Source organism: Drosophila navojoa, chromosome 2, assembly GCF_054131105.1.
Source record: "Drosophila navojoa isolate 15081-1374.11 chromosome 2, UAZ_NAV_1.0, whole genome shotgun sequence".
In the NCBI taxonomy this organism is placed as follows: Eukaryota; Metazoa; Arthropoda; class Insecta; order Diptera; family Drosophilidae; genus Drosophila; species Drosophila navojoa.
The window spans coordinates 17498039-17522966 of NC_142890.1; the positions used below are offsets into that span (position 1 = coordinate 17498039).

The following is a 24928-nucleotide window of genomic DNA, read 5'->3' on the forward strand; positions in this document are numbered from 1 at the left end:
CAGCCAACAGCGCTGGCTAACTGGGCTAACAAAGAACGTCTGCAATTTAAATTTAGAACAAAAAGAAGAAAGAAAGGAGATATATACATAGATAGAAAGCACCCTCTCTCAAGACGTATTTCATTTTCATAACTGGCGAACGCTTTCCGAGTAATTATTATTTGACAAGCATTTTAAGTATGCAGCAAGTTAAGACCATAATTAGAGCCATCTCGTTTCGCAGACGGTAGACGGCAAAACGGCAGCGGATGTGGAGCGTCGATTTCAGCCGTTGGCACAGGCAACGTGAAAGTAACAGCCACTTACATATATAAGGACTCCCCAGCCGCCACGACACCCCCCCATGCGCCTGCTTGCAACAATGGCGGAAGAACAAAGAGCGTTTCGAATCAGTTGCAGTTGCAATTATAATTTCAATTTTACGATTTTTTGAAGTACATTTCTGGTTTGGCCAAAACAACACCAAGTCTCTGTCTCCCCACGCCCTCTCTCTCTCTCTCTCTCTCTCCCTGTTTCTGTTTCCGCTGCCTGCTCCTTATGCGCGTTGTGTGCTGTGAAGTGCTTAGTTTTAATTCCAGCTGCACAAAACAAAGGCAACTGCAAGCATAAGGAGCTGCTGGTTGCTGCTTGCCGCTTGCTGCTCGCAACGAGCCTGAACTATCATGAATAGTCCAGCATTGTTGAGCCATTTGTACAAAGTTTTTCTTATTTATTTTTCATTGCTCTACTTTTTCCCCTATTTTTATTTTTTATATCTATATATCTGTTTTTTTTTTTATATACTTAATTAGTGTAAAGAGCTGGCTGGTTGCAGTCCAAGTCCAGCTACGTGAGAGATTATTAAGAAAGTGCAATCAAAGTTATTTGTGGGGCTGCTGCTGTTTGTTAAGTATTTTTCAATCAAGCTTGAACTACATACGGAAAACAAAACAAACAATTTTCTATGGTCATACTAGGAATATATGCCATGTAGATGCTAACTGCGGTGCAAGTAAAGTGGTCAAAATGGTTGTCGAATAAAATATATAATAAATAAATACATTAAGTAAAATACTCTAGATTGTTATATATATTTTGTTAATGTATTTCAGTTGCAAAAAAAAGAAAAAAAAAAAGTATATATATTTTAATATATAAACTCTAATCTAGATTATCATGAAATTATATTTTAATTATCAAATAATCTTCAGATTAGATCAGTTTCTCTTTAGTTACTTAAATGACTTATCTAGGAAAATAGATTTTTAATAGCTTTGAAATATTATTTTATCATTAGTATTTATGAATTATTAATATTTATTTATATTATATTTAAATATTGGACTTTTTCAGCTCTTGGGCAAAAATCGATACTTATTAACATTTTAATTGTAACTATGAAGAAATATCATGATAAAATATTATATATTAATTCTATGTTACATATGTATGTGTGCACAGTGGATCATGTATAATTGTTTCAATTTGCTAAGTTTGAGACATGTAACTTCTCTCGCTGCCAGGAAAACAACTTCAAAGTTTTCGCCCACTTTCACAGCTGGCATGTGCGCCATATAAAGACTGCGAAACGCTGGCGGCCAATTGAAGGGCCCCGCTGCCCAAGGGCGGCAGCCGTCGAGGTGCCACGTCCACTCAGAGGACCTGGGGAGTCGCCGCAAGTTTACCAATAAAATTAAAAGTTCGGCTGCATGCGAAGATTTCGCTTTTTATTGAAACTAGAAAATCCGATAAGAGTGCGGCAGGCTGGCCGCGATGACGCCCTGCACGGCTGCAAGCGGCAAACTTTTGATTGCCAATAAGGAATTACAGGTGATAATACAGCATAAGCTGCCACGTTCCACAGTTGCCCCAGCAGCAGCAGCAGCAGCAGCAACAACAGCTAGGAGCCGTTGCCAGCTGCCCGTTGTCTAGCTGGGAAATTGTGTTTCGGAATTTATTTATCCATTTAATTATTCATATTAATATTTTGAACTGTTGCACCCACTACAAGTGAACGAAAAGTTCTTGCCATGCCACAAATTAGCTTGGTATTTTTTTTTTTTTACTTTAGATCTGTTAGCAAATTAAAATACTCATAGGTATTTTAATTGGAAAAGTCGAGAGAAAGTTGATCAAGCATCAATCCAATCATTTTTAAAGGCTAAAAATAGTTTCCTCAACTCAGGGAAATACTTACCTTGTTTACTCTTAGTTTATGCGCAATCGGGCTAATTAGCTTATCAATGGTGCAATGAACGCCCACAACTTTCAGCTACCTGTCAGGTATTTCAATCAAAACTTTTTGCATAAGTTCTAATGAATTAAATGCATATACAAGGTTGATTCATTTCAAGCTTGCTGAGAGAACTGTGGAATGTACATAAATCTTAAAGAAGCGAGAAATTCCTCTATCGCTTAGCAGGAATTGGCCACCTTGAGTTCATTTCTCATTTTGAGAGTTGACAAATTAATTAAAATTGGGCAAGAGCGCCAATCAATGACAGCAACTGGAACACTTGGCAACTGGCGTTAGCTGCATCTGCGACCAGGCCAAACACTTCCAGGCAGCCAGTGTAATAATTTTAAAAGCTATTTATAAAAATTAATTTGAAAGTTCAGTTTGTTGCCAGAGGCAGAAGAGCGAGGCGTATGAGTGACCTGATTTCAAGTTTCATCTGCATTTAATTACAAAAAGGGATGCGCTGCCAAAAGCAGCGCCAACTACAAAGTCAACACAAACAAATTTCAATAATAAAACTCAGTCGTGCGCCCAGTGCGCCACTGCCTCCCAGCTCCACCTCTGAACTGCTCAATTTGAAGGAGTTCTCGTTGAGCTTTGACGCCAGCAAAGTAGGGAAAAGACAGCGCAAAATGTCAACGAAACTATCCTCAGAGCTCGATGAGTGCAGCTGGGACTGCGCCCTCTACATATAATTGCCAAGGCACGCAGCAAAGTTGCCCGTGAGGATCTTTAGGTGGAGCCAAGGACTTGGTCAAGATACTTGGCAAAGATTGCCAAGGCCTATACACATGAAAGAATTTTACGAAGATATTCGGTAAATTCTTGAGTTCCTTGAGAAATCTCTCTAGTTGAACAATTTTAAATTTTGAACTGCTCTACTACATTCTCAAACTGAGCAGAACTCCCTATGTCCCTTATGTATTCAAATGAGATCTTAGTGAAAGATGTTGGAACCTATGCCAATGCCAGCTTAAATTAGATAATATACTATCACCTACTCAAATCACAACTTCAGCGGCAAAACCTACGAAAAGGGAATTAAAGTCAGTTACTGCTAGCCGGATCTGAAGAAGGAGCTGCCTCAGCGAAACTGTGGGTAAAAGGACAAAGAGACAAAAGAATAATTGTTTTTGCCACTAGGTCAGCTGTGGAGCCCACGCCGATTCGTTGCCACCTCAAAGCTCGAGTTGTCAGCGCATTAGGAGAGAACAAGGGGGGCTGACGGGTCGGGCCAAATCTAAATGAACAAGCACTCGGGTCGCGCTGAGGTCACGATGCGGCAGTTGCTTTTGTTGTTGTTGTCGTTTTTGTTTTTTGTGTTTTTCTCTTTTTAGCTGCAGGCGTTTGCAAAATACTGCCAAATATATAGCTGGGAGAGAAAGAGCAGGAGCTCGAGTGTGAGAGAGAACAGCACGCGTCGCTATCAAAACAATGAAGAATAATTAAAATTCGCCCTCAAACAATTTGTAAGCGCGGCGGAAGTAGCTGGGAGACGACCAACAGCCGGGACTGCCAACCCAACTCGAATGCCATACGCGTGCCGTGGTGTACAGCGTGGAGACGTAAGAGCGGGGCGTGGGAGCCACATGCTCATAAATAAATTTCTGTTTACTGAAGCATCGGGCGTTGCAGCAACTCGATTCTGGTGCAGCTCCAGCTGAGCGTAAATTGTTGCCAGTTGGCAACCCTGACATCCTGGTGCGTTACCAAAAGCAGCGACTAACACGTTTTCGCAATTACCCCTAGATGCGAGGACCGTTATCATTCCAAGTTGCCCATGCGCCGGAAATTGCGAAATTGTTATCCAATGCTCTGTTAACTCGGATCTTTTGGCATTTCCTGTAGAAACCCCTAAATGGAACAAGGGCGACGTATAGCCCAAGAATTCCCTCAAATGAAATTCATCACTTCTATATATAAACACAAATTAGATTATAGAGTTCAACTAAGACAAAAAGGAATGCTTAACGCAATTAATACCACATCTGTAACTGATTTTGTCAGCTATCCAGAAAATCGCATTACTCGTCACAGTTAGCTGCTGTAATGCGCCATAATTAGAAAACACTTTGATGGGGTTAACCGTTCATTCAATTTAGCCAACTCAATAAAAGTTGGGCTTGCATATAAAAGAGCTGCTCTAGCCATAAAGAAATAAATCTGAAAAAAATTGTATTAATAACTAGACAGACAGAGAGAGAGAGAGACTGTGCGAGAGAGAGAGAGAGAGATAGACAGAGAGAAAGAGTTAAAAAGCCGTGCAGGACGAAAGTCTAGCAACATCCTTTACAGCACGCAAATAATCCCGCAAAACCGAGCGCTTAACTTTTTCCCCCAGCAGCATTGCTTTTTGCCTCACACCCCCTCACACACTCGCCCCCTTCGCATTCTCATGTTTATTTCTATCAAAAAGACATTTTTTTTTCACAATGTTTTTGCCATTTAACACAAAGTTAAAATGTCAACGATGTCCGATCGTGTGCCTTACCCGAAGCAAGGGCAATAACAGCAACAACAACAAGTTGTAGATGCTGTCATGAGAGTGATGGATGGATGAACGGATGGCTAGATGGCTGGATGGATGGGTGAATGGGTGAATGGATGCCTGGTTGGTCGAGTATGCAAACTGTTTGTATTGGCTCTTTCAGCCAACTGAGATAGCCGCTGAGGCTGGGCTTTTGACTGCAACTGAAACTAAAACTGAAACTTTGTACACACACACCAACACACACACACACTGGCATACAAATAAAAAGTATGTTAACAACATTGAACGGCTGTCTGCCAACATTTTGCACACAAACAAGTCAAAGGACTCTTAAACGAACTTTCAGCTTACCACAATTAGTTTAGAGCACAGTATTGACAGCTTGTTGAAACAGAGAATATCTAACTATTAATTAATATATACAGATAGATAAATGATATACAAATATGTAGATAAGTATATGTATGTATTTCTACTAAGCAATGAGATTTAATTGAATTTCGACGATAATCTAACTTGGCTCTTAATTCTCATCCTCATACAAGACTCGAATTAAATATGTAATATTTATCTGAACACGTATAGAACTCAGAGTTGGCATAAAATACATTGAAGTATTTGCTTAATAAGTCTCTAAGGACATTGAGACGTTGCTTGTGGCATACGCAACGAAATACCCTGTAGTCAAGGCGAAGAAGTCCTGTCTGCACATGCACACCTATGCTGACCTAGCGTTAATATACCCTTTGTTTAACTTATGTACAATGGGTATGCATAACTAGCTTGTTTGCCATTCGACTTATATCATACATCTGGCTTGCAAACTGTCTGAGCGGCAATTGTTGTTAAGCAAACGTGTGTACATACATATGTATTTACATATACATACATATATCGTTACCAGCACCCATACATACGTATGTATATATAGCTGTCTGTGTGCCTTCGTTTCTTCTGGCTCTGTTTGCAGTCATAATATTAGTTTATGCTTTTATTTGCTAGTGCAAATAAGCAATATGCCACGCCTACCCAATGCCCACAACAGAGAAAGTCTTTTGTTGAATGTGCGCAATAAGCTCGTCCTGAGGCCTGACTCCAGCATCCTACCCAGACTGTACGTTCCTCAGCTGCGGAAACAAGATTAATGCAATTGGGAAAAACGTACGTAATGTACACACATACATACATACACATACAAATATATATAAATACATATGTAGTTGTGTGCGTGTTAATTTGTATTGGATTGTGTTTGATTTGCGTCGAAAATATATTAAATCAACAATGGGATGATTGCGCCAATCTATTTATGTATATACATACATACATACATATGTATGTGTGTGTGTTTGTTACTTATTTATTTATGTATATTGAATATTTAGAATAAATAACTGCAAAGTGTGCAGCGAGTATGCATTTTTTAAATACATTTAACAGTCAATCTATTGCGGAATAAACAAAGTCAGTGAACTATTCAAATTAATAAAAATATACTCCGCTGTTGACAGTAACCGATTATTGTTATCGATAGTTTTATAGCCATATATACATATATTCGAATCTATAAATAATCATGTTGAACTTTTCAACATTCGTTTTTCACAGGTTTGTAATCAAATTTAAAATAAAAAGAAAAAAGACTTGAAATGTATTAGAGTTTCGTAAAACCTATTCCACATTCTTTTATTTATTTATATTTATAGAAACTTGCAACGGTTTCGACACGCGCAACGACAACTCTCCCAGATAAGCAACGACTCTCTCAGAGAGTCTCAGAGAGAGGCCCCTGCTTGAGCGTTATAAACAGAGCTTATTTGATATGTTTACATCAGTTTTAGTTCTGTTAAGTCAGCCGTAAGTTGATATAGATTTCCAATATATACATATGTACATCTTATATGTACATATATATACATATATAGCCAAAGGAAAGAAATAAATATACAAGTGATTTATACTAATCTGAAATGCAAAAGTCTAACTCTGATAACTAATTTCCTATTTCGACACATAACTTTCTTATGGATATATGTACATACATATGTATGTCTATATATGTAGATATGTATAGTATGTATTTTTGCATGGGTAAGCAGAAAAATAGCAAAGAGAATGATTCAATACTCATATCTAACTATAGAGCAATGAGAGCCTCTTCCCAATAGATGATAATTATGCATTCTCTGGCTAGTTCATTCATTTATTAATCGGCATTATAGCTTCCACATATATGGTTGCTCAGCTCGTTAGTTAGTTGTCAGTCTGGTAGGGACCGAAGGCACGCACATGCTCTCGTACGCGCACCGCATTGATTGCAATGAAGCCGCCCGCATCCTGCGGCACATAGCCGCCATGGACATCCATTGAGACGAGCTGCTGGTTATAGAGTGCGGCAACTGCATCGGCCGCCTTGCGGGCAATGGCACGACAGTAGCCTGGCGCCAGCTCCATGGTCACCTGGCCAGTGACCTGTTGCTGGGCCAGCTGTATGCAGCGTCGCACGTAGAGCGCCTCAGGACTGAACCAATAGCCATTGTATACATAGTCGGACATGCGATCGCGTAACAGTTGCTTGGTGCGCAGCACTTCGCGATCCAGGGCGAACACCTCCAAGTCCTGATGCGCTGCGTAGAGTATGGTGCCGCCTGGGGTCTCATAGACGCCCCGGGACTTGAGCCCCACATAACGGTTTTCCACAATGTCAATGCGTCCAATGCCATAGCTGCCGCCCAGCTCATTCAGATACTTGAGCATCTCCAGAGGCGTGCTGTACACTCGACTATTGGCCAGATCCTCGACTCTTGTGGGTAGTCCATGCTCAAAGTGAACGCAGACACGATGAGGCGTCTTTGGTGCCTGTGTGAAGGGATCGAGAGTCAGCTCGTAGAGGCTGCTGGGTGCCACCGTGTTCGGATCCTCGAGCACGCCCGACTCGTAGCTAATGTGCAGCATGTTCGCATCCGTGCTCCAGGGTGTCGCCGGCTTTGCTGTCACCTCGATTCCATGGAGCTGGGCATAGGCAATCAGATCCTGCCTGCCCTGAAACTGGCGACAGAACTCCACATCGCGCCACGGTGCAATAATCTACATCGGCGAAATGAAAATCAGCTAGTTGCTATCCACACACACACACACACACTCCATCATAGTCACCTTCAAGTCAGGCTGCAGTGCATATGCGCACAGCTCGAAGCGCACCTGATCGTTACCCTTGCCGGTGGCGCCGTGAGCCAAGTACTTGGCGCCATGCCGCCTGGCGGCCTCTATCAGGGCGACACTAATGCAAGGTCGCGCCAACGAGGTGCCCAGCAGATAACGCTCTTCGTAGATAAGGCCCATTTGGATGGCCGGCCATATGTATTGCTCGGCGAATTGCCGTTTGATATCAGCCACGATTACCTGCAACATTGTATGTCGTCTGGCGATTAGAAGCAATCGACGCTGATTAGCACGCTAACCCACCTCCTTGGCTCCGATTTTGAGCGCCTTCTGGCGAGCTGCCTCAAAGTTCTCCTGCTGGCCAACATCGGCCAGCACGCAGATGACCTCATAGCGCTGCTCCAGCAGCCATTTGAGTATGCAGCTCGTATCCAGGCCACCCGAATAGGCCAAAATAACTTTCTCCACCACCATTTCGAAACAGTCCGCACAGCTCAGCGCTCGTTTGCCAATTGGAATACGAGAAAACACAAAGCTAAGCCACTTAGGCTGTGCTTCCTATCAGCGGCACACCTCCTCCACCCTCCCGCAGCTCCCATGCCTCTCCGTACGGTCTGATAACAATAACAGATTGTTATGAAGTACGTTAGTATATTATTACAGATTAGTCTCGCTCTCTCTTTGCGCTAAACATCCATTAGTTTCAGGTAAACAAACGGTACAAAACGGCGTTTGAGAATTATGTGATAATTCTTTTCGGATTAAAAATTATCAAAAGATCTCTGCCATACAATATTCACTTTAACCCATTTCAACTAATTTAAAATTAATTATGTTCACATTATTCTAATAGCAAATGGAATTCATATAAAATAAATGAAAAATATACGACAAATTGCAAATATATTTAACAAATTACTTCTAGTGAATTTCTTATAGACATGTATTCATTTTCTGATCTTTTTTTACTTGGATACCAGTAGACTAGTATTTCTTTTAAGTATTTGCTCTAAACATTTCTTCTACCTAATTCGTCCAAGTACTTCCACCAAGAATTTCTTATAAGAATTTCCTCTACGTATTTTCTCCAAGTATAAAGCTCAGCTGAACGATTATTAAATATTTAGACACACTTCAAGGTCTGGTACGACTGAAGAAATGCCGCAATCTTTCATATAGTGCGGCTTCCACTCATACACTAAGCCGCGTTCAAATGTTGAGCTCGGCCCCAGGTAGGGGTCGTTGTAGTCGTGAATGGGAACACTCTCTGCTGCTTCGATCTTCGTTCGTTGATAGGGAGGTTAGGGGACAGACAGAGAGACAGATATACAGACATACATACATACATACTAACAGAGATATGTCCATACTCAAATGTATGTATATGGGTACACAATTAAATCGGTTTATCTCATTTCGTTGCTCAAGAATCGATGTACATATGTATGTGCTTAATGGGGCTTAATCTTGATATGCTAAATATCCTATGTACATTAATAGTTATAATTATATTCGTACTAGGACTTCTGCAGTCTGGCTCAACTTCCGGCTCAATTTCAATGGATTCATTATCAATAATCTGGTAACACTGATTGCTAAGCATAAAAACATTTGGTTTATTTAAAGTACTACTCACATGGTCACACTTCATTATAGACTATATATTCTGGCAGAAAACATTCAATTCACATTGGGGAACTACTAAAATAAGTTTCGAGTCTAAGCTTTGAACTTGAATATCAACATGTCTTTAGGTAAGCTGAAAAATTAGCTGATTTTTCCATTAAATAATTTCATTAATGTTCATATACAGACTCTTCTCAGTTTTGGCCGGAGCTTTTGAAAAAAGTTCAAATCGCCGATGAAATACAGACTAAAGTAAATGACATTGCAGCGGAATTGGAAGCATTTCTAAAAGAAAAATTGACTCGGAAAATTCGCGTTTATCCGTTTGGCTCGCGTGTCTTGGGCATTGCTCAGGAAACATCCGATTTGGACATTTACGTGGAATTTGGTTAGCATTCAATACCCATACATATGTACATACATATGTTCATACCTAGTTATGTAGATGCCTGCCTATTCTACAACTCTTCGTTGAATGTTGAGAGTATTCATACATACATATACAAATGGCAATACATGTTCATGCACATCATCTTGAAATAGAGTTTTATGTTTTGCTCAGCGAATTATCGTAAAATGTAAAGATAACCAATAATAGCTTACATTTGGACTATAATGTGATAAGAATGTTTCAAACAGTTCGATATCAGCTTGACAATATATTATACCCTGAGCAATGCAAATAGGAACTCAATTCGTCGTTAGTCGTTAGAGGTTATCAATATGTTATTCAGTTTAAGAGCTACATCCTAAAGCAATGAAAACCTACGAGTAGTTTCCCAGATCTCAAACAAATTACAATTAAGTTAACGGTTGGTTTCCAAATGTATACATTGCTGCTGTACGGAGGCGCTATTACGATACTCTAAATATTTGGGCAGAACTTTTAGATATCATCAGTATACCAATTCCATTCATAATTAAGTAGAGAAGAGCTTCATTTTTATACAGGTTGTTTCCAACTGGATCAGTCCCACTCGTTATTTTAATCATCTTACATACATATGTATTTAGACGACAGCTTCTACGAATACTATGAGAGGCATCCCACTTGGAAGGACCGCAAAAGACAGGAACTGATTTCAAGAGTGTTTAAGTCACCATCGAAATGGATACACCTTCAAAATCGCAGCGGCCAATGTCCCCTAGTCGTCATTAAAAATAAACACACGAACTTACAGTACGACTTAAGTGTCAGTAACTGCTACCCCTACAGCCAGAACAAAGTAGTCGTATATCTATTCAAACTGCAGCCAATTGGTAAGTAATTTCTAATCGTCGTCTACTGTTTTTTATACGTATTAATATGTATGTGCTTGCAGCTCGTTATATGATCATCTATTTGCGAGGTTGGATAAAAATGCATGGATTGCATGAGGAATTCCGTAGTCATATACTTCTTTTGATGGTCATATTCCATTTGCAAATTCGAAAAGAGCTTCCATCCATCCATAAATTGCAGGCAGATCTAAGCCCAAGGAGTGGACGTATGCAACAATAAAAATATTAATAATGTTGACAACAATTCTTCAATTAATTAATAACTTTCAGCTTACATTTATCATTTCAACGAATTGGACCGGAACGAAATGCCATACGCAATACCTCTTACGGAGTATAATACACGCGAAAAACTTAAGGAGTTTTTCAAATTCTACGCCGGCTTTCAGTTTGAAGGATATGCCATTTGTCCCTATTGGGGCGAGTATATAAGGCGATCGGAGCTCTGCTCATCCATGCCGAAAAGGTAGTTTGAGCATTAAATTCTCTTCGATGATTCCTAATATTTTCATATATTATTCTTTGCCAGATGCCAGATAATCCATTGGGGTAATAAGTTTACCCGATTTTCCGTGGCCATCCAAGATTTCATTAATCTTAACCAGAATAAAGCATGTCTAATCCGCGATGAGCACTTATCGAAATTCAAGCTCATATGCGCTTCGAAGGCGTATGAATGATCTGAGAACAAATCAAATGAAATACTCAACGCAAGTGAACATTCTTTTGAAATAAAAATATAATTCTGATTTAAAGAACTTGAACTAGGCCCCACTTATTTATATTGCGCACTTGAACTGCCGATTTGCGGCGCTGTCACTCCGAATATGAAGCATTCAATGTAATTGAAATCGTCGTCCCCATCGTGGCATTGGCCATGGACCATCAGGACGCATGCCTCGCTGCACAAATTGATTTTCAATTGAAAATGGGGGCAGTTAATGAACGAATTTCATTAATTAATCAATGTTATTCAAATAAATTTGAATCTAATTAGGGAGACGCGCGAATATAAAAGGATACTCCACAAAGCCGTTGGCCAGCAGTCGCTGATACCCTGGCCCAGGCTAAGCATTGATAATGCCCCACTCGCAGCTGATTCACCATGAGCTGGATAGACTCCGTCTGCTGCTTGGCCTGAGCATCATATTTGTAATTTGCCAACAAAGTGCCACCTTGTAAGTACCGGTAACAGATCCATTCGCCGTCAGTTATTGTTGTAAAAACCAACTTGGTCTGCCTCCAACAGCGGCTACGTCAATTCGGACATATGCACCTCGATCATTGAGTCCGATATCTGCCCAGAGAGTTACCATCGCAAGCGGGATGGGCTCTGCATCAAGTCTCTGTGCTACCTCAAAGTGAACGACGACTGCTACCCACAGGACAGCGAGGCCAGATGTGCGAGGTCTCTGTCGTGCATCTGCAACCGATGCACGAACTGCAGCGACTACAACCACGCCTGGAAGTGCCTGAGAGCCAGGTGTGAGGACTATAACCTGAAGAAGCGCATTCCGACCCGTTTCCTGCCTTGGCTCAATCGCGCTCGCTGGCAGAACTTGTCGAAGCGACTCATTGAGCCCAATTATGAATACTGAATGTCGACTCTAGGATGAATTGCCAAATACTCGAATAATCGGAACGAACCCGCACTTCATACATAAACACGTAAATGCATACCTTAAACATATTTAAACGAAAATAAAAATTTTAGCAAATAAAGTGACCATTTTTGCCATTAGGCAACCCTTGAAATTGTGCGCGCTACCTAAGTGTCAGCAATGGCTTGTAATTCCCAACTGTTAATTCGCCAGCGTGACAGTATAAATATGAGTTTTATTGAGGAGAACTTCGTTCTTGCTTCGGCAGAACATATACTAAAATTGGAACGATACAGAGAAGATTAGCATGGCCCCTGCGCAAGGATGACACGCAAAATCGTGAAGCGTTCCACATTTTTTTGTGTATTTTAATAGTGGGATGAATCTATACTTTCTCAAAATTATATAAAACAAAATTTATGGTGTACATACGCTAATAATATTTAATAATTGAATTTTCACACTGGCCGCTAACAAATGTCCACAGAAAAGTAAAATTTAAAATCTACAATCAGCTTTCAACTTTACGAAGCGGTTGCGGCTTCGTAATTATGAATTTCAATTAATATTGTAATTATGGTTGTTGTTAATAGTTATTACCACCTGCTCACAGATGGCGCTATAATTCAATTCGAATCAGAAAATGAAGTTAACGTTTTTAGCGAAGCGGATACTCCTATAAACCTCGTGCAATAGATGGCGCTTTAAAATTCCAGTTAGATATTCCGACTGCAAACCAATCAAGTACCTAACGATGCGCTGCTCAGCTACCAACTCTGTGCAACAGATGGCGCCACAATATAGGCGGGCAGTATTTTTAGTACGTTTAAATTCAAATTAACCTTGCTTTAATTCACGTGCAAACACGGCACAACAGCCTTCGTTTGTTAAGATGTCCAATGTATCGAATCGGATTCAAATATTTATTGAAATATTTGCCTATTACATTTTGGACTGCGAAACACGTATGAAAGAAACCCTAAGGTATTCAGCGCCATGAACTTGACTCTGCGTACGCGACAATAAATAATGAAATAAATGCCAAACGGCCGCACGATGTTGCCTAATTAAATTCAGCTCGGCCACTGCAAGACAAATGGGCACACATACGGCTTACGAACATAAACTGGGTTTGCCTCAAAGTAAATAAGGAAATTAAATGACAATTACCAAAGAGCGTGCGAGTATGTGTGCGTATATGAGCTTTGCAGCCTATTCGGCCGGGCTCTCCGAGTCGCCCAGTCTTAGCGGCATTTCCACTCACATATTTGGCTGGCCTGCAAAATTTGAAGTCAGTTGCCAGTTGACGCTCGCATGATTCACACGCAGAAAAGAAAAAAAAAAACAAAAGAAAAATATTAAGCAAATGTATTTATAAAATATAAAAGGCATCGTGAATTCGGAACAGTTAACTGTAAACCTGAGTGCGGGCGTTGCATACGGAACGAAAAGTTGAATTTTTGATTTTCACTCTAACCCAAATATCAGGAAGCACATTTGTGGTCAACTAGTTGATGTGCCAAAATAGCGTCACAAATCAAAATAAACGAGCAATAAACAACGCAAAGTAAATATCTGTTAGAGCTGCAGCAGGTGGGTGACGCTCAAACTGTGGCTTGCTTGCCTCACTCAACGAGTTGCGCTATTTCAAGTGGCAAAAGAAATTACACAATTTGCAACTAAAACTAACAACAACAGCAACAACTAACTGACTGACTAACTTTCAGCTGTTGGCTGGCTTTGGTCAGCTGAAGCTTGCCCAGAGCCGGCAGCAATCCAAAGCTGCACAATTCACAATTTACCGCATGTTATTGTTGTTGTTTTTACATATATATATATAGTTGATGTTGCATGTCAATAGAGGTGGCCAGGTCTAAAAAGCTTAGCTTACGGCCAAACATAGAGCTGTATATTGTCCAATCTTGCAGTACGCCCGCAAGTTTGTGTCTTGTACAAGTCATTTGTTTACACTAAATGCCTCTCTGCGCTCCAGCGCCCGTTAATGACAACCTAAAAAAATGAATCAAAGTAAAATCCATAAACAACAATAATAAAAGCAAAACCAACAGCAGTGGCTCTGCACTTCAACAAAAAGAGGTCAAGTGCAGCGGAAATTATAATACAAGAAAGAAACGAACACAAAAAAAAAAAACAAAAAAAACCAAACCCTGATGAGCACCTGAAATAAAAAGTTGTACCTTAAATTGAGTTAACTAAGTGCTTCTGTTTGTGCACTCCGACATGGCCCTGAGAATCGTGATAGCTCCGTCAAGCATTGACAGGCCCGCAGATAAGAAATCTATACAAAGGCAGAAACCAGTTCAAACTGCGGACGGCTGCAATTGTAAAGCACTAAAAGCCGTTTAAATCGCAATTAAATACGTAGTTCAAGTAAATATTGCGGCATAAAAAGCAGAGGCCATTGACAGTGGATTTTAATCATATATATTAAAATATAGTGATCCACAAAGACAATTTAGTTTTCCAAAAACTATTTTAGATACCCATTTTTTGATATCCTTATTACTTAAACTCAAATATCTATGAATGAACTCAGCATGGAAACAGCCCTCGCTCTGCGTGACTAGATTTCATTATGCTCTGCAAGGTTTTTGTAAACGATGTTGGGAATTACCTCGAAAAGACAACTATTAAGACGCAGCATGGCTCTTAAGATTCAAGCACAAAATGAACTTCCAAATTTCAAACAGCAACAGTCAAAACAGTTCACGCCAGCACAGTAGTTGGAAAATTAATTTTTAAGAAGCTGTTTTATAAATAAATATAAAATACTCCATAGTGAACATAAACGAATTTAGAATCTGCCTTCAAGTATTATAGGCTTCTAAATAAATACCTGAAAAGAAGTTTAATCTTTTGAAATTCAACCTAACAGTAGCTCAGTGCAACTAAAACTGTAATTAAGCCAAGACAAATTTAAATATTCAATAATAGACATTTTGAATGTCAACTCTGTTTGCGCTTCGCACCTGCTTAAGACTATAAGCAAAACATACAAATATTTCATTCACACTTACATGTATTCTCATTTTCGTTGGTGTTCAACAGGGCGCGGGGCAGAGCAAACAGCAAAATGTCGCAACAGTTGCTTTCAAACTGTAACGGTCACTGTTTAGCAGTTACTTTCTTTGTATTTGTTATTATGGCGGCGTTTGTGGGCAAAACCAGTGCATCCAGTCAAATAGACGTGGACGAAGATCTGAAGCACTTGATCGGCCGCTGTCACAGAGATGAAGCGAATCTGGACGCGTACAACGATTGCATGAAACAGGTGTTCAACGATCTGCGCGCTTATTTCACAACAGGTGAGCCACAATTATGAAGAGTTCAAGTGGAAGTGGAAGCGAGTTAACAAAATGTGCCGCCCCTCTTCATGCAACCAGGTGTGCCCGGCTACAATATTCAGCCCTTTGATCCGCATCACTCGTCGTTTGTCGAATTGCGTCGCGGCGATCCGCATGGCCCGGGCAGCTTAAAGCTGATCTTGCGCAACGTCTCGGAATACGGCTGGTCGCGCTCCGAGGTGACGAAATTTCACAGTGATCCCAAAGATCAGCGCATCGTCTATGCGCAATACTTTCCCGAGAAGAGTCTTGAGGGTGAGTACGAGTTCCTCGCCAAAATACTGGGCACCGAGCTGCGACGACAGGGTCACTGGAATCTGACGCTCTACGACTACAGGTGCGCTGTCTGAACATTATATATTTCTATCCCAATCTGATTCTCACACTGCTTTTCACAGTCAAACGACGAGCGTGCGACGCGTGGGCGAGCCGGGCTCACTGCTCAAGGTCCATGTCGAGGTCGATCACATTGGCCGCATGGAGTTGCATATAGGGAATCTGTTGCAGGGACAACCATTGAATCAGCTGGCCGACGGCGTGATCAACAGCATGTGGCAGCTGGGCCTGCCATTCGTGCGACCGATGATCAATGAGCTGGTGAGCACGGCATTCACGGATATATTCAATGAATCCTTCCGTTACTTTCCGCTCGAAAAATTTCTTAGCTAGTTTATCAAAGATTTATATATTTGTGTTAGTGTGTGTGCGTAGATTTAATAAAAGTTGAGGTTGTGCATTAACTAAACATCCGCCAAGCTACTGGCTATTTCATTATCCTGCTGCGCCTTCTTGGGCGGCATCAGCGTCGACAGCGCCAGGCTGCGCGCAAATATGCTGCCAAGCGATATGACAACGTAGCTGGAGCATTGGAATTGCTGTTCCACAGTGTCATAAAGCAATTGATACGCCTGCTCCAGTTCAGGCGTTAGAGTAGCTACACAGGCAGAGAGAAAGAGAGAGAAAGAGACAAACAGTTAGTCTTAGTTTAAAGCGAATCTCATTGTTGCACTCACGTTTCTGATGCAGCTGCTGCTTGTTGAGGTCAAATATGAAACGCAGGTAGCACAGCTGATTGTAGAGATCGCGCTCAGAGTATTGCCGCAGCATGGCACCACTGTTGCATTTGAGGCACAGCGGTCGACGCAGTTCGAGCCGCAACGAATAGGTTCTTGTATTATAGTTGCAATCAGGATGATCGCAGACCAGCCAACTGCGATAGAAGCGCTGCACATAGCCTCGCATGCACAGCTGCAGCTGGTTGCGTATGCTAACCAAATATTGCAAGGGCGATGTCTGGCACTCGGCATTGACGCACTGCTGCAGCACCGGCACATGGCTGCTGTTGGGGCCCGGCCGATAGGCGCTGGCCATAAGCTGTTCCGTCTTACAGCTAACGCACTTGAAGCGAAAGGGTTCGCAGAGGCGATAAAGCTGCAACGTGGTCTTCTGCAGCGACTCACCCTCGGCTTCTTCCGTACGCTCCCGCTGAACGCTGTGTGAGAGCAGAGGATTCTCGTAAGTGAAGTAAGAAACCACAAGTTGGGAGGCTACACTTACCGCTGCGCATTCTGTCTGTATTTACTGGAATCCATGCCCAGGCACTCGGCAATGCGACTTGCATCGGTGCCCTCGAGCACCTCCACCATGCGTGTGACCACCGGATGTATCTGATTGCCTAGATAGTAGTTCGTGTCGAGCTTCAGGGTTTCGCTGCTTTTCAGCTCGTCCAGATGATAGGCACGCTGCATGGCTGCATTTGTAGTGCCATCCAAACAGATCACATAGTCGACCATGTCGCCCTTTTTATAGCGTCGATTCCTTTCTCGATTCATGCGTAACGCCACCTGAACATGGGGCAGGGAGGCGCTGTTGGCATACTCCTGCGGCGCACGTGTCAATTGCTTTGTGATCACGTACAGCGGAAGCGGCACAGCGGACTCTGCTATTTGGTCCTTGATGCGGCCCAGTTGGGCATGCACAGCATCAAGTTTATCCTCCAGAGGCTTCTCGGAGAGTACTTCATCCAGCACTGCCTTGCCGACCATCACGGCCAGCTGGGACCAATCGCGACGCACTATATCTAAGCCCTTGTGCTCCTGTTCACGTATCAGCACGCCTTTGGCGTTCTTGGTCAGCTTGACGGCTGCATACTTCTTCTTTTTGAGTAACAGCAAACAGGCGAAGACACCATCAATGTCCAGTTCGAGTTGCTTGTACAGCTTATTCACGCTCTGTTTGATAGTGTGTCCGATCTTGTAGACTTGATCATAGTCCGTTATGTTCGTATTGATCATCAGCGAATCCGTGTCGCCATAGACCACATCATAGTTGAGCTTCTGCACCAATTGCTGCGTGTTAACCAAGATCTCGCGTCCCTTGTGCGTCACTAGAGCTGCCAAGTGCTGTGCAAAGAAACGTGAATGCGCGAATCCCAGACAGCCGTACATAGAATTCGCAGTCAGCTTGAGTGCCATCTGTCGTATATGATATTGCATGTGCAGCTCCGGCGATAGGTCTGGCACAGCCATTAGCTTTTTAACCTGGCGACGAGATTCCACCAAGCGGCGCAGCTGCGTTGGTAAAATGCCTGGCTCTGCACTGGAGTCGGGCAGCACAGGCAGCTGGTCCGCGTCGTGCGGCTGCTGTACCGTGGTGAAGCAAATATTATACTCCTGTATGATGCTCGGATACAGGGAATTGAAATCCATGAGCAGCACATATTTTTCATAAAGTCCACGCAAAGGTTCCAGCACCAAGCCACCCGCATACGCAGCCTTCTTACGAGCTGCTCCACTGCCCGCAGCCACCGTTGTGTCATTACCCGTCGTGGCATCGGGATCAGTTTGAGTGTTGGCTACGGCGCCACGCCTTTGTGGCAGCTTATCGGGTACAATGTAGTTCTTCTCATGAAAGGCATGAAGCAGCAGAAACTCATTGCGTTCGGACCGCCCGCCCTGAAGTGTGCGCGTCATTGTGTTGCCGCAAATGTTGGTTATCTGCAGTGCCAATGGCATGATATTCAGCTCGCACATGAGACGCAGCATGTAGGATGCGTCCTGCATGGTTAACGAGATGAGCTTGGTAATGTTTTCGCCTGATAAGATAAGGTGATAAGAGGTATGAATTACACTCGTGACAATAATAATTTTAACTGCCTTACCTTTCTCATACATCTCCAGCAGATCGTCCGCATTGACGTCCATACGCTCCGACTCCTGCAGCTTGAGTACCTGCTGGCACAGTGTCTGCAGATCGTAGGATCTGGCTCTTATGCACTCCTCCGCCGAACGTTTGACATCGCAAACCATGCGACCCACAAAGTGATCCAAAAGACGTTTACCGAAGGTTTGTGTGAAACGTAGACGTCCCATGCGCGACCACTGAGGTATCTTCAGGGCCACAATCTGATCCGTTATGACATTCAACTGGCAATCCATCGCGTCAAATGTGACTATAAGATCTGCATCGATTTGCTGATACTGCGCCAGAAACCAGCTAAGAAGCGCACGCTCAGAGTCGTGTTTATAGATCTTTGTGGACTTGTACTTGGTTAGCTGTAAATTCAAATCAAGAGGCCAGGTGGAGACAGCGGGTCGGGTAAGGGCGCACATGTGACGGTTGAAGGCAGGCTGCGGCGCCGGCTTGTCTATATAAAAGCGATTGTGGGTGAGCATCGAAATCATGCAGATCTCGTTCTTGAGTGTCTTCGGATTCATGGATGTGCGCACGTTGAGTGTGAGCAGAGTTATAGGAGGCGGAGGTGTTGGTTTTCCCTGCTCAAGCACGAGCTCCACGTTTTTCGGCTCAGTGATCGTCACATCGGTTTTACACCAGCTGATGGGCGCTGGATTTATATTGAAGCCACTAATCTGCAGCCAGCAAGGACCTTTGATCTTGCGATCCAGGAGAAAGCGCTCCAGCGCATTGGTGTTGGCGCCAAATATGTGCGCTATGGAATCGTATTTCTTATTTAATACATTCGGCGCCGGCTTCTTGCCATCGTAATGAACCTCTAGGTAGTCGCAGGTTTGCGGCACATCGATGCCTATGGCATGGTTGGCAAAGTTCTTGCTAACCTTTCGGGAACGGAACGTATCAAGCTTCAGTTCGGTGGCGATGTGCGTATCGAACTCCTTGTACATGTCGGCAGCTGTGACCTTTTGCTTGGTGGGCTCCTTTGTAATGGGATCTAGTAGCTGAAGTTGGAAGACGTTAATCATAGTTTGCAGCCCCCGACATTAGTTTAATACTCACATATTGCCTGGGCAAAAGATAGAGCACACGATTGATATTCTGAACACGAACACATATCGACTTGCCGTCTGCCGTTCGACCAAAGAGAAAAACTTCGCCGGGCAGCTTTTGTGCATCTTCCCAAGCTTCCCAGTACCAAAATCGCAGTTGCTCGACGTCAACTGGATCACTGCCTGCGGCTGCCTCTGCTTCACTGGCTAACACCGATTTCTCGAAGTCATCATCCATTTGACATATCGACTCCCAGTTGTTAAGCAGCTTGTTCATGTCCTCTGCTTCTGGTTTGGCAGTGGCATTTGCAACTGCTGCAGTCATGTCCGTAGGCTCTGGTTTGACAGCGGGCTTGACCTTCGATGCAGCCAACTCAAACTGGTTCTCATCGTCATCTAAGCAACTGAAGTCCAAGTCATTGTCGTTAGGCTCAGGCGTAGCTTCTTTCCTTGCCTTCTTTTTGGGCTGTTCAGTTGTGTCCTCCTGCTTCACTTTGACTAGAGCCGACGCTGTAATTGTCGTTGCCTTCTTGTTGGGCTGAATTGTTGCTTTTGGCTGCAGTATGCGATCAAGCATTTCGTCATCATTACTGGCTTCTTTTTTACGCTGCTGCTCTTGCATTTTGATGTTGCTAAGGAAACTATTCATGTACTCTTTGGCCGCAAGTGCATCGGATTTGCGGGCAGCTGCAACAATTTTAGCTGGCGCAATTACTTTTTGTTGCTGCGATGCAGATGAGTCGCCGGTAGGCTCTTCCTTAATTTCCCCCAATATATCTGCCAGAATATCGTCATCCTTGACACTATTTTTGATGTCCGCCTTCTTTGGTATCGCATTGCTGAAGAGATTTCGGATAGACGCCTTTCCTTTGGCTGGGCCCGTGTCGTCGCGTGGCCGCTTCTTTGCATTGCCCGTTTTCTTTTTCTTGTTATCACTTCGACCGCGTTCTTCCTCATCAGAGTAGTCATCCTCATCTTCAAAGAAATCACGACCATCCTCTGCGTAGCCAGTGCCGTCTGTGGACGAAAATCATATTGGACTGAAAGGTTTTTTCATTGCCATTCGCTTGAAATTCTACTCACCATCTTCAATCCAATCGCCGCCGTATTTCTCATTTGCTCGCTTCGCATACTCCCTCTCGTCCACCACTTCGTAAACATCGTCCACTTTTTCTTCCACTTGGCATTTGTTTTTGGTGCCTTTCAAACCTTTGAGGCGCTCCAAAGCTGCGAAACGACCGGATTTGTCTATGCGTTGTCGCTTGACACGCGGTGCAGCTGTTTGGACAATTTTATTATAAACATGTCGAGCAATAATATTTTATTACTTACTGGGTGAATCTGCCATTTGGAGCACTGCAAGTTTCTTTATATGTTTTAATTTGCGCAGCCAGTGATTATTTCACAAAAGGCGGGAAAACATCAGTGTGTACACATTGAAGCGCGTATGTAAACTCTTTGAGCGCTAGTGTTGCCAGAAAGTTAGATAAACACTTAACAGAATTGCTCCGCCAGTTAACATTCGCTCCGCACACAATGCTTGAGCATTGCTCCGCCAGTTAACATTGGCTCCACATACAATGCTTGAGCTCACTGTTAAGAAGCTCAATCGTGGCTTGAGGTTCAAGTCTTGAGCTATGTGAGTGTACAGCTGTGATTACTGTTAAGAGACACAGTGTCCGGCTAACAGTATAGCTAACAGAAAACTTTGCTAATTATGCTTGTACGATACATCTGTTAATACGTATCGACAGCAAAGTTCCCAAAACCGCTCTTCTTCCCTTAGAATTCTATCTCATTTTCTTTCACAGCGAACAAACTATTATAACTGTCAGCAATTCAATGTGCTTGATGGCCCACAGATGCGAATCTACTTAACAGAATGAACTTATCCTAACATGTCTGTTAAATGAACTATTCCATGTCTAATGCATGCGGCTCGCCAAGCGCGCCAAAGTTTAAAAACAAAAATACAGGCCCCTTCTACTCATTTAATAAAAGTTGTTGATTTGTTGTTCTCTCGTTTTTATTCGATCATCCATAATATTAGCTTAAATTAATGTGTTTAATCATAGATTTAGAATACAATATACAGCAATTGTGTTTATATTTCGTGTACATAGAAGGCAGTTACATACATAAGCATAATTATCTTTCAGTTTACTCTTATATCGTGTTTTCTACAATACATATGTAAAGTTCTGGTATATTTACAAATACACTCAAGCAGACTTACATATTACACATATAAACGCCACATATACATTTATGACTGCAAAAATTCATACATATTTACAATTCGATAGAAAATATTAGAATTTTTGTGTATAGTCATCAATTAAGGATTGTGATTACAATTTACTATTGCCAAGAAATACAAAGATGGGGAAAATACTGGTAAGGATTTAGGAAAATAAAGGTGTGAATAGTGAAATACATAGTGAAAGGAACTGTGAAATCGAAAAGAACGTCAGTCTTCCAGGAAAAGTGTTTAAAACATTGACAGAGAGAGGAAGTTGGTGCAATTGATGATTGATTTAAGGATTGTGCTGGATATTCAAATTTAAGATGGTTGTAGGGTCTTTGAGGTATTTTCAGCTATGGAGCATACATATATTGGTACATATTTCATAACAGATTCAAGCCAAAGACATGGCACAAACATAAATCTAACTTAAGGAATATTTTCTCCAAGTCTGCCAGATGTCGATCCATAGTAATGCTAAACATTTAATAACAGCAACAAAACAACAATAATGGTTAACAATGCAAGACACGTGCCACCTGCAATTAAAGGGTAAACAAACAATTAGCAAAATATTTACTATTTAGCGCTCATATTTGTGCTTACCTAGCCATATAGTGCCTGCGTCCCCAACACGCAACTGCCGGGTTCAGTGTTGGAAAATCACACCACCTGCACCGTGGCGAAGGCGCTGAAGGTGACCTTCTTGGGAAACTCGGGACCCGGCGAGCCTCGCGTCTTAATCACAGGCTTCAGCGGCTGGCGTGGCTTCAGTGACAACAATCCAGCGGAGGCGGCCAACTCACGTAGTCGCTGGGAAAAGCCGCTGCCGCTGGAATTGCTGCCGGTTGCTGTTCCTGTTGCTCCACTATGGTGCTCCAGGCCGGCGCAGTCGAGGACATCGAGTCCGTTGTTGGAGCGGTACACCTGTGCCGTGGCTGTTGGATAAACCGCCAGACTTGTGCCGCCCGTTGAGCTGCAGTTTGGGCTTACGGCTTGTGTTGTTGTTGTTGCTGCGGCGGCTGGCGTAATGTACCTGCAGTGAGAAAAAGTGTGGAGAGTGCGGAAAATTGGATTAGTCAGCGAATTGCGCTAATTGATTTATTTTTTATTTGCCAAAAACTTGGTGGGTGTGAACAGCGTTCACAAACAACGCAACCAATAATAATGCCCGGCTAAAAGATGAGTCGCACTCAACTGCGAACTGGCCACCGAATCGTCCCAAAAACTTGCCTTACCCACCACACGCAAAAATAAATTAACCACCTAGCAACAAGGCGAGCTCTTGCAGCTGGAAAGTAAGCCTTGTTAATAGATCTCGGCTATTGTGAATATTTAATGTACAACTAATTTAAACAGCATCCACGAAGCGTGCTGTTTATTTTCATATACCAATGCAATTTTCAATGCTGTGTCGACCTTATAGATGCTAATTAATTTGTTTATGCGACTCGCAGCTCTGGCAATCGATCTTCGACAGCTGCTGAGCTACTTTTGGTCCACCAAAAGATATCCACAAATATACATATGTATATATACATATATTTCTTCTTTGAGACTTTTTCTCTTTTATTTGTATTTATTTTTATTTTATTTTTTATATATGTATGAACTCACGCAATACAACAATAAAAGATGCAAATGAGTTCAAGATGCGCAACGGCCGTTGGTCAAAGTTAATTGTTTATTCGCTGCTCAAATTGTTTACCCAAAAATGCTTAAATAACGATGTTGTGATAAGCGTGAAGCGACAACAAGTCTTGTCAGCTAGTCTTCAGCAAAGCCGATTAGGATTAGACACATACATATCTATGTATGTATGTATGCTCTAAATAGTTAGCTTAGCTTTCAGTTGACTCCACACATGTCTGTGAAGAGTTAAAGTTAAATCGGAAGTATATGAGAGTAATATAAACCAAAGCTCATGGAATTTAGGGGAGTCCCAACCAACCCTAAGCTGGCTTTCTACTAATGCAAATAATTAGTTTTAAAATGCAAATATGTTTTCAATTTCAATTTCCTCTTTTATTCGTGTGCATGCAAATGAAAAATAATGAAACAAATATTTTGTAATAGTTGCAATTGCAAATGCAATTTGAAATATATTTTTTTTTTAATTTAATTTTATTTTTTTTTTTTGGGCAGCATTGCCTCATAAACTTGAAGCATAATTAGCATAGGCTGCTTCATACTGGACTTCCTCATGATGTCAACAGTTTTTAATGTCGATTCGCTTCTATATATAACATTGCTGTTGTTGTTGCTGTGGCCAAGCAATTGGCATTCACCAAGCGTTGAGCGACAGGCGCTTAATGCATAAATAAATTAAAAATAAACCGTGTTAAATGAGTTTTTATTTTCATTACGTATATTTTTTTCCACAGTTTTTCGAGCTGTTGCTGAACTTCAAAGTGCAGCACTTGCTTTTGGATTTCGGCACAATACAGCGATTTGGGGGGCGATCTTTAATTAAGTGGACCTATAACTCCACGGTTCAGCTCAATGGATGAGCTATGTGGTCGAAAGTCAATGCTCACAATGTTTTACTACAATTAAATTGAACTGGTGCGCTGGCCACTCAATCGTAATGCTGTCCATAAGACTCAGTGAGTGCCCAACAATGCGCATTTGGATTGTATTCGTTATTATTATTTTTGGATTCTCTTGAATGGCAGCGCCGTGTGAATTCGTTTGT

At 42.1% G+C, this 24928-nt stretch overlaps 6 protein-coding genes and 1 non-coding gene across 8 annotated transcripts in view; 4 read left to right on the top strand and 3 right to left on the bottom strand.

The window, feature by feature from the left end:
• Positions 1-6891: 6891 nt before the first annotated feature.
• Ass (argininosuccinate synthase) lies at positions 6892-8399 on the bottom strand. The gene is made up of 3 exons (XM_018098035.3): positions 8175-8399; positions 7866-8111; positions 6892-7796 (listed from the first exon to the last, which is right to left on the bottom strand). Exons 1-3 carry the CDS (start codon positions 8343-8345, stop codon positions 6963-6965), a joined length of 1251 nt encoding a protein of 416 aa, XP_017953524.1. The 5' UTR covers positions 8346-8399; the 3' UTR covers positions 6892-6962.
• Positions 8400-9426: 1027 nt separating this feature from the next.
• Positions 9427-11480, top strand: LOC108660112 (terminal uridylyltransferase Tailor). Its single transcript, XM_018113397.3, has 6 exons — positions 9427-9625; positions 9685-9885; positions 10512-10757; positions 10820-10984; positions 11049-11244; positions 11308-11480. The coding sequence occupies exons 1-6, from the start codon at positions 9616-9618 to the stop codon at positions 11456-11458; spliced, it is 969 nt and encodes a 322-aa protein (XP_017968886.1). The 5' UTR covers positions 9427-9615; the 3' UTR covers positions 11459-11480.
• A 315-nt stretch (positions 11481-11795) lies between these two features.
• Positions 11796-12738, top strand: LOC108649184 (uncharacterized). Its single transcript, XM_018098205.3, has 2 exons — positions 11796-11956; positions 12028-12738. Exons 1-2 carry the CDS (start codon positions 11859-11861, stop codon positions 12374-12376), a joined length of 447 nt encoding a protein of 148 aa, XP_017953694.1. The 5' UTR covers positions 11796-11858; the 3' UTR covers positions 12377-12738.
• Positions 12632-12738, top strand: LOC115562999 (U6 spliceosomal RNA). The gene has a single exon (XR_003980276.1). It is a non-coding gene; the product is annotated as a U6 spliceosomal RNA (small nuclear RNA).
• An 860-nt stretch (positions 12739-13598) lies between these two features.
• On the top strand, positions 13599-16489 carry Jhbp16 (Juvenile hormone binding protein 16). Of its 2 annotated transcripts, none has more exons than XM_089258412.1 (4): positions 13599-13946; positions 15449-15705; positions 15784-16081; positions 16143-16489. In XM_089258412.1, exons 1-4 carry the CDS (start codon positions 13894-13896, stop codon positions 16411-16413), a joined length of 879 nt encoding a protein of 292 aa, XP_089114538.1. In that variant the 5' UTR covers positions 13599-13893; the 3' UTR covers positions 16414-16489. The 2 variants fall into 2 exon arrangements, with proteins under 2 accessions (XP_089114538.1, XP_017969191.1); XM_018113702.3 differs by having other exon boundaries at positions 13601-13972.
• Positions 16411-21444, bottom strand: PolA1 (DNA polymerase alpha catalytic subunit). The gene is made up of 7 exons (XM_018113701.2): positions 21321-21444; positions 21072-21266; positions 19999-21005; positions 18905-19940; positions 17302-18838; positions 16758-17236; positions 16411-16678 (listed from the first exon to the last, which is right to left on the bottom strand). Exons 1-7 carry the CDS (start codon positions 21334-21336, stop codon positions 16485-16487), a joined length of 4464 nt encoding a protein of 1487 aa, XP_017969190.1. The 5' UTR covers positions 21337-21444; the 3' UTR covers positions 16411-16484.
• A 545-nt stretch (positions 21445-21989) lies between these two features.
• The window catches only part of LOC108660397 (uncharacterized), a 51176-nt gene continuing 48237 nt past the window's right edge, over positions 21990-24928 (bottom strand). Inside the window, exons 2-3 of the mRNA XM_018113777.3 lie at positions 22840-23269; positions 21990-22772 (exon numbers count right to left, since the gene is read on the bottom strand). Of these exons, the coding sequence (XP_017969266.1) occupies positions 22897-23269 (373 nt within the window). The 3' untranslated portion in view covers positions 21990-22772; positions 22840-22896. The remainder of the gene's footprint in view (positions 22773-22839; positions 23270-24928) is intronic.